Below are 9,919 nucleotides of genomic sequence, written 5' to 3'. Positions count from 1 at the left end.
ATTGGCCTAATTGTTTATTAAACTTTTATTTTTAAGGAGAGCTTCGCTCTTGGCTTTGATTCTTAAATCCTTCTGAAAGTGCCCACATTTAACTGAAGCACCTTTATGAACTCAACTGAAAAATTGACCATCTTTGAGCCAAATCCAAGTTCTGTATCAAGTGCCGAATTTGGATTATGGATTTGTAAAAAGAACGAATGCAGAAGAATTGCATGAAAAATTTCCACTAATTGCGTTATGGGGTATTATTTACCTACAATTTTATTTATCGACTTTGGTTCCAAACATCACCTGAAACTGTACACTTGTACACCGCACCGTACCGCTCCGTCAAAACCACCAAACCTTCCGCCTTCTCCTAACCACTTGGGGTCGGTTATCTTGTTTTCATATTAAATTAATTTATAGTGGTCTGGGAAGTTTTAACGTGCTTCCCACGGATTTATTATTTATCCTCGAGGGAAATCAGGGAAACTTTCCTTGCAACAAATAGTTGTAAAATGCATGACTGTAGCAGGTGCTTCCCACGGATTTATTATTTATCCTCGAGGGAAATCAGGGAAACTTTCCTTGCAACAAATAGTTGTAAAATGCATGACTGTAGCTCTCATTCAATCCATCTCTAAACAACAAAATTAGAGCTCTCTATTTCCTGGAATTTTCAACTTGGGGAAAATAATCTTTGGTTTTAAACTTTTTCAAGAGATTTATTTTCAGCAGTTAGGTATCATGATATGTATATTTTTTCTGTATTATAATTTTTCGTCGTGTAATTTTGTAACATGATAGTACGTATTTACAAGCAATATGACATGTATAAAAAGTTTATATTTATAGGTATTTTGTTTTATTGTAAAGTATTTTATTCAAAGCATATTAGTAGCAATAATTTCCTCTTAATGTGTAGCGTGAACGAAGAAATAATTAAATGTGTAGGTACGTGTAGTTATTGTAGGTATAGATGTTGAAAATGTGATAATATTCTTCAGCCTTGAACTCCTGAACATAATATTCCAACTCCCAGGGAGGACAGGCCTGATATTTTCTTGTAGGAAAGATTACAAAACATAGATATACGTTGTTAGGTGCCTATAGTGGCATTTATGTAATGGCAAGAGAGAACATAAAGTAGCAAGAAAAGTAATTATAGGCGTGTGAAAGAAGTAGAATACGTAATAGAGAGAAAACCTTGGCTTGGTGGAGACAGGAAAGGTACGACCTATATTATGATGTAGGTAAAGTGGGTGAAGAGGAATGAGGAATTAAACATGAGAAGGAGAGAGAAGAGAAACGTATTAACTGAAAGACAGTTTGAAAAGATTTTTGTTCATATCACTCAATGCAAGGAAGCTCAATTTGATGCACTACAAAACAGAATTTAGTAAGAGCTAGGTAGGTACCTATGTTCATTCAAGAGAGCTAATAGAAGCTTTGATGTCGAGAGTGTTAAATGAACTTAATACTTATCCTTCATGAAATGGGAAGGAAGGAACCTTTTTTCGATCATGTGTGAAAGAGTGGGTGGATATGTAGGTATCTGCTATAGTAAAACCCTTGTATTCCTTGTCAGTGTAATTTAATGTCATTGAAATCTCCACTTTTCGCGTAGTAGAAGTTCTGCTGCGTTTTTCTGCGCAATGAATAAGTGCAAAATTGGCAGTGTGTAGTTATTTCACGAATAGGCCCCTGTTTTGACCTAATGGTCCATATAGATAACAACTAAATGACCTAATAATTTTATCTAGTGTAGATACTCGTACGTCTAGATAAAATGTTCGCAGTCCTGTGAAACCTTTTACACCATTTTGTTTTAACACTGGCAATTTCTGCATTACTGCGAAACATTGTAAAAAGCTTTTATGTAGGCAAACGACTAGACATTTTGCCGCAATAGTATTTATAAAGTGAGAATTTACAGGAAGCGAAAAATAGAGAGTCCAATCTGAAAATGAGTTTTTTTTATGTGTTTTACCTAATACCTACCTTCTGCTGCCTCTGCAATTTACATTTATATATTTTCTAAATGTACCTATTACTTTTACATAAATGTTTTGCAGATCAATTCTATGTAGAATGTACATATTTTTCCTAAATCGCTCTTACACATACCTACTCTCATCCTATAATAAACTCCACCTAGGTACTTTACATAGAATGTAGAGTTTTATTGACTCTCTCTCTTCCTCCCTTCTTCTCGCTCTTTCTCATGTAACAATATAAAACACAAAGCAAAAGCACATATAGGTGTCCTTGTCTAACACGTGATAACTGCCCCCGCAACGAAACATTGTAAAAAGCTTTTATGTAGGCAAACGACTAGACATTTTGCCGCAATAGTATTTATAAAGTGAGAATTTACAGGAAGAGAAAAATAGAGAGTCCAAGCTGAAAATGAGTTTTTTTATGTGTTTTACCTAATACCTACCTTCTATTTTAAGCTTCTGCTGCCTCTGCAATTTACATTTATAGATTTTCTAAATGTACCTATTACTTTTACATAAATGTTTTGCAGATCAATTCTATGTAGATTGTACATATTTTTCCTATAATTTTCACCAAGAAAATCGCCAAAGGAAAATCCGTGTCCTCTTAAGCTCCAGTCCCAGCGGAAAATAAGCGATAATATCGCCTGCCTACACGGTAAATCACCAAGAAAATCGCCAAAGGAAAATCCGTGTCCTCTTAAGCTCCAGTCCCAGCGGAAAATAAGCGATAATATCGCCTGCCTACACGGCAAATGTGCCTGTGTGTTAAATGGCCCAACAAAGACCATCACATGCATAATTAACTCATAACGTCCTCGAAATGACATTGGAATAATTTCATTGTCACTTTGCACAAACAAATAAAACTTTCTTCGCATGCTTTCAAGCATGGCGCCTCCAAACCTCGGTGTGTATCTTGCTGGAATTATTCAAATATTCTTCCACATCCCGGAGTGGTAATATAAAATCAATGGAGTACGTGATGTGAGATGCTGTGAAGTGAAAAAAAAAAAAAAAAAAAAAAAAAAAAAAAAAATGCGCTCACCACTTTACTACGTTTGCTATTTAGAGGTTTTTCAAAATAAATTGTTATCTAATATGTACGTAAATCTCTACCTGTATGTAAATTTACATACGTAGGTATGTGGTGAGTTTCACCACTTGAGCAATGAAATACCTGCTCGTGACATATGTAGGTAATTGAAATAAATATTTTTCGAGTGACCAAAAGTTAACAATGATTTAAGTATAAGTGGTGCTTTATTTATACTGTCAGCTTATAACAATTTGTTCCATTATACCAATTAAGCATAAAAAATCAATGAAATTCCTGCTCGTGACATATGTAGGTAATTGAAATAAATATTTTTCGAGTGACCAAAAGTTAACAATGATTTAAGTATAAGTAGTGCTTTATTTATACTGTCAGCTTATAACAATTTGTTCCATTATACCAATTAAGCATAAAAATAACGACATGAAAATCAGGAATTATCACCTGAATATATTCTAGTGCCACAATAACGCGATTCGTAAGTGAAGTCCTTTCGTAATCTTCTGCAAAATCCTGAAATATTAAAGGCCGCTGGGATGACAGATTTATTTTCAGAAGGATAACTTCATCATTCCAACAGGTATAGAACGATAAACTGTAGGTAGGATCAGGGCTGTATTTCGGGTCCCCTCGCCCCCCCTCCTAGAGCTCATTTTCTCCATTATTGTAGGCCAGGCTCCGAAAATTTGGAGATCCCCCCCACTCGACAAAATTTCAGAAGGATAACTTCATCATTCCAACAGGTATAGAACGATAAACTGTAGGTAGGATCAGGGCTGTATTTCGGGTCCCCTCGCCCCGCCCTAGAGCTCATTTTCTCCATTATTGTAGGTCAGGCTCCGAAAATTTGGAGATCCCTCCCCACTCGACAAAATCCTGGATACGGCCCTGGGTAGGATATATCAAAGCTTACCTTCATTCCTGTAGGCTATATCAAAGCTGCTGGGCTTAACAGCTTCGGCTGCAGGGGGATTGTGAGCTTCATAAATATCGAAGCTCTGAGTATCTTCCTCCATACTGGAATTGAACTGAGATTTATCCAGACTGGAATCCAGACTTCCATTCATCTTCTTGTAGTCGGACACTTTGGCCAAGGAAGGACTAGGTTGTTGACTCTGCAATTTAAAAATAAAAAGAAGTCTATTTTACTATAGAAAATACTACCCTTTTTGGATCATGGAATGACTTTATAAAACAAATTAGGACATGACTAAATAGGAGCACAGGGTAGAAGAAAAATATCCAATTATTAAATTTCTTGAAAAGTTATGAGAGTTGGAAATTTCGAGAGCCTTGAAAGTGGGTAGGTACTAAAAATAGTTACCTATTTTGAAGCAGGATGGGCAAGATCACTGAATACACCCTGTTTTCTCGGGATAGTATGCATAAAAATAAATTCTATTCTATCATTAATACCATACATATTAATAAATTGTTGAAAAGCTTTTAGCTAGACTGTATGAAATGCTAAAATGGTTTACACGAGGGGGAGGGAATGGTATTAAAGCTTATGGCCCTGGCGTCTGAGATTTTTTTCGGGTTTAATATAAGTTGGTGTTGTATTTTGGTAGAAGAGTGTAAGGGGTTGTATTTTGGAAAAGGGGAGCGGGAGGAGGAGGAAGAGGGGGGGAGAGAGAGAAGGAAGGAGGATAAGAACTATTTTACTTAGGTTATTTTAATTTATTGATACTTACGAATTGGTTTTTCATCCCGACTCGGAGTGTCGTCTATCTTACAGACTTTTTCCCTTGAAAAAAAGTCCCTTTTTCAGTTTCCCTTCAAAAAGTCTATAAGATAGACGAAACTCCGAGTTGGGATGAAAAAACAATTCGTAAGTATCCATAAATTGAAATAACCTAAGTAAAATAGTATTTACAAAGGATGTCAAAATTAAATAAATTCATTAATAGGCGGATAAGAATATCACTTGGGATTTACAAACATATTTAAATTTATACCCTGATTCTGATTCTCGATTCCGACAGTAAACTAAAGGTATTGTTGAATTTACTTATGAGGTCAGCCATCTAGGTAGTCAGGTACATACATTATGAACCCCAACCCCCCTTTATGGGGAGGGAGCGAAGGAGAATAAGAAAGAGAGGGGAAGGGGGGCATAGAGAGAAATTGAGAGTGAGGGAGGGAAAGAGAGAGAAATTGGCGGAGTGAACAAAGACATTGACGGAGCGGTACGGTGCGGTGTACAAGTGTACAGTTTCAGGTGATGTTTGGAACCAAAGTCGATAAATAAAATTGTAGGTAAATAATACCCCATAACGCAATTAGTGGAAATTTTTCATGCAATTCTTCTGCATTCGTTCTTTTTACAAATCCATAATCCAAATTTGGCACTTGATACAGAACTTGGATTTGGCTCAAAGATGGTCAATTTTTCAGTTGAGTTTATAAAGATGGTTCAGTTAAATGTGGGCACTTTCAGAAGGATTTAAGAATCAAAGCCAAGAGCGAAGCTCTCCTTAAAAATAAAAGTTTAATAAACAATTAGGCCACTAAAGAAGAAGCACAAGACAGAACAGTTTGGTTTATACATGTCATATTGCTTGTAAATACGTACTATCATGTTACAAAATTACACGACGAAAAATTATAATACAGAAAAAATATACATAATTATCATGATACCTACAGAAACAGAAACGTCTTAATTAAACACAGTCAAATAATTATTAACACTCAAGAGAACACAATATGAAATTCATCTAACTAATTACATAAAGTAGCTATGTATACGTTTTACACTTAACTTACATGGCAGTCTCGAGGGGTTGACTCTTGCTGCGCGGGGCGGGCTGGAATGTAGAGGTTAGATTCCGCTTGGCAGGCTGATGAGGTAACATATAGTCGAAGTTGGTCTCCAGAATATCCGCACTCCGTGACCGGGGTGGAACCTGTGGTATGTCAGGTGGCTCATCTAGGTTTGTCTCTAACAGCATGGAACTCTTGGGTCGCTCATAGTACACTTGGTACTCGTTGTCCTGGTAGTCAGGCTTGGAGCTGGTGGTGGATTCGGTGATGACTGTTCCATTGCCAGTGTAGTTGCTGAGACTGGCGTTCATAGGAAGAGTGGAAGCGTTGTTCAGATAGTCGTCCGCGGATTGCCACGTGCTGTTATCACGTGATGTGAATGTGGACGTGTCACGGAACCCTGAGGACATACAATTGGAGAGGGGATTAGTAGAGAAAGGATAAAACATAACGATACAATACATGAGAAACACATCAATACAGAACCTGATTCGTAAAGACTACTGATGTGGCTAATAATGAAATAAAGTGACAACTAGGAGACTAAAGGCTTTGTGTATAAACAGGAATAGACAATCAAGTTTTACAAACTCATTAGTCGTGTAGGTATAATTCAATTTGGAAACAAAACTTTCTCAAGAATTCACACTATTTTAATTTGAAGCAAAGTTCCTCTACAAATTTCCTTGAACAGTTCGCCTAACTTTGGTTCTGTTGTAAACAAATGGAGACGCCTCTTCTTTATGTCGAAAAGAATTATAGAGCAAAACTTCTTCGTTGAGGCACGATGCGAAAATAGCTCTCTTCCCGTTTGGCCCGAAACATAAATAACATCAAACTTGTACAACTTCGTTTTCTAGTTCCAAATTCCCGACGGTTAATTTTTTCTAATCTCTATGATTAAATTATCGGGGAGTCATTATCTTTTACATGAGAATCCTGACGCCTCTTCTTTATGTCGAAAAGAATTATAGAGCAAAACTTCTTCGTTGAGGCACAATGCGAAAATAGCTCTCTTCCCGTTTGGCCCGAAACATAAATAACATCAAACTTGTACAACTTCGACGCCTCTTCTTTATGTCGAAAAGAATTATAGAGCAAAACTTCTTCGTTGAGGCACAATGCGAAAATAGCTCTCTTCCCGTTTGGCCTGAAACATAAATAACATCAAACTTGTACAACTTGGTTTTCTAGTTTCAAATTCCCGAAAACTTTTGACGACTCGTTTCCGCCTTTGCTTTCGCGAAAGTTTCATGAAAAATACAATGTTATAATGATGACACAAGATATATTGTAGAGGTTTTGATAGAACTAGTGAGACTGGCAATCATTCTAATCTATGGGCTGCCACCGGCCTAGGATGTTGAATTTATGATCAGCTTTAGAAAATATTTTTCCGTCAAAAGGAAACGGACCTTTTCGGTCGAAAAAGAAAGTGAACATTGGGAATTACATTGAGGAATCTTAAAACTTTTGACGACTCGTTTCCGCCTTTGCTTTCGCGAAAGTTTCATGAAAAATACAATGTTATAATGATGACACAAGATATATTGTGGAGGTTTTGATAGAGCTAGTGATACTAGCAATCATTCTAATCTATGGGCGGCCACCGGCCTAGGATGTTGAATTTATGATCAGCTTTAGAAAATATTTTTCGTCAAAAGGAAACGGACCTTTTCGGTCGGAAAAGAAAGTGAACATTGGGAATTACATTGAGGAATCTCAATGACCTAGGATGTTGAATTTATGATCAGCTTTAGAAAATATTTTTCCGTCAAAAGGAAACGGACCTTTTCGGTCGAAAAAGAAAGTGAACATCGGGAATTACATTGAGGAATCTCAATGATAACGTCTTACTCGTCTTAGCCTATAAAAATATCTTCACTTAAACATTCTGAAATGAAACATTAGGTACTGGATTAACTTTTAACCTTCATCCGATGACCTGCATATCCCCCGTGAACATTCAACCTATAATAAAGAGAATAAATCCGATGACCTGCATATCCCCCGTGAACATTCAACCTATAATAAAGAGAATAAACACAAAAAGAGTTCACTCACTCGACCTCGCATTGATGTTCACTTATGAGGAAAATATAAGGACACATATCCGATGACCTGCATATCCCCCGTGAACATTCAACCTATAATAAAGAGAATAAACACAAAAAGAGTTCACTCACTCGACCTCGCATTAATGTTCACTTATGAGGAAAATATAAGGACAGAAGGAGCTAAAAGCCAGAGGTTGACAGGTTTGTGATAACACTCGGCAGTGATGAATAATGTTCCCTCGAGTTTTAAATAGGGGAACTTTAGATTGTCAACTATCATTTTGGAAGGAAAACCTGGTTAAGTTGCAGAATGTAGATGAGATAATACCAATTTTACTTTTGTTTTTTCCTTCGTTTTATCCCACTATCTACTTTTTTTACCGTTTTCTGTCGCCTTTACATCAATGTTTACCGTTTTCTGTCGCCTTTACACAAGTTGAGAGATATCTCATGACGTATGTGCCGGGCTTAAGGTGTGTGTAGAAAGTTGGGTAGATTTCATCTCTTGAGCGTCAAATAAAGTCCATACCATTGTACCTATAAACTACCAACTAGCTAACTACCCATTTCCTATATCTTTCATGAGATGAAACTTTGCCAGAAAGTACCCCAGTGTAATATTTCAGTCAAAATAGGAGTGAAAATTCTTTGTCTATGGTGAGAATCGAACCCGGGACCACAGGTGATACCTAATGTATTCTGTACAATATGACATACAGGCATACTGTACAATATGGCATAGTCGGTACCGATATTTCCCTCACTTTAAATTCCTTAGTTTTTAGTTGAAACCTAGTTATTAAGTACTAACAAAAAGAGAATAAAATTGTGTATTACCTATAAGTAATTATATTTTTGTAAATAGGTACCTATTTAACCTAAGTTTAATAAATTAACCAGAACTCATACATATCAACTTTTCTTTGCAAAATTTACTACTTTAAGATTAATACTGAATTAACTTACTGACTTCTATCTTTATCTCACCTACTATCTATTTAACTTCTCAAAATTTAATTTTTAAGTAATTCAAGTAGGTACCTATATGTAACCTACATTAGGTACCTACCTCTATTTCTTCATGTTGCTAGGATTAAATGTTTTATTTTCGTTTTATCAAGCTTTAAATTTGCATGTTTTATTTTTCCTACCTCTATTTCTTCATGTTGCTAGGATTAAATGTTTTATTTTCGTTTTATCAAGCTTTAAATTTGCATGTTTTATTTTTCATATATATTTTTATTACGGTAATTTGAGGTTAGTGTAAAGTAAGAAGTTGTTATAAGTACCAGTAGGTACCTAAATCGTTTATTTGACGTCATACCTAAGTATTGTAAATTTGTGTAAAATGTTTTTTGTAGGAAATAATTGTTTTATTTTTAGTGTAGGTAGGGTTGAAAAAATGTTTTAGCCAACGATCTATATTTATTCTTAGTTGAATTAAAATTGAAAATTGTCTATAAAAATCCTATATCCTAGATGTTAGAACTTAGCTCCACTCTTCGCGAACATTCCATATTTTCTGTAGATAAAGTTGTAAGTAGGTATCTTTAATTTAATGAACATGTTGTTTTTAAAGTTAGTAATTTGTATTATTTTTAAACTTTTTGTTACACATGATTATGTACCTATGTTAGTAAACGATTCATTTTAAAAAGACATATCTCACCATGATGCCTTTAAATTTTTTACGGAACTTGGATGTCTAGTTTCTTTGCCGTACTATGAACTAGAGGCCTGTAAAGAGTCAGGCCCAGATAATAGATATTGGCAACATCCCTGGTAATATATGGAGATATTGTCAAAATCTATAAGCAGGGCTTGACGTTCGCATACCTCCCATGTTGAATGACACGTTTGAATTGCGGTAATTGGTATACCTATGTTATTTGGCCATTCGTGTTCAGAGGGAAAGAGAGAGAAGGCGACGGTCAAGTATAACGTTACCTAAAACTATTCGTCGGGAGAGGAATCGTCCGCTAGGTAGAATCTGTGATGTTGTACCACAGGCTGATGATGATTCTAATGGTTTCGATGAAAATTCCGATGGTGCCAGA

General features: G+C 35.9%; 1 protein-coding gene across 1 annotated transcript in view; it reads right to left on the bottom strand.

Moving 5' to 3' along the window:
* The window catches only part of LOC113472820, a 28,874-nt gene extending 19,169 nt beyond the window's left edge, over nucleotides 1–9,705 (bottom strand). Inside the window, exons 1-2 of the mRNA XM_026832726.1 lie at nucleotides 9,699–9,705; nucleotides 5,809–6,205 (exon numbers count right to left, since the gene is read on the bottom strand). Coding sequence (XP_026688527.1) covers nucleotides 5,809–6,205; nucleotides 9,699–9,705 — 404 coding nt within the window. The remainder of the gene's footprint in view (nucleotides 1–5,808; nucleotides 6,206–9,698) is intronic.
* Nucleotides 9,706–9,919: the final 214 nt, after the last annotated feature.

Source organism: Diaphorina citri, unplaced genomic scaffold, assembly GCF_000475195.1.
Source record: "Diaphorina citri unplaced genomic scaffold, Diaci psyllid genome assembly version 1.1 scaffold1, whole genome shotgun sequence".
NCBI classification, from domain to species: Eukaryota; Metazoa; Arthropoda; class Insecta; order Hemiptera; family Psyllidae; genus Diaphorina; species Diaphorina citri.
Note: the sequence above shows the minus strand (reverse complement) of the source record. Positions and strands in the feature narration are given on the sequence as shown.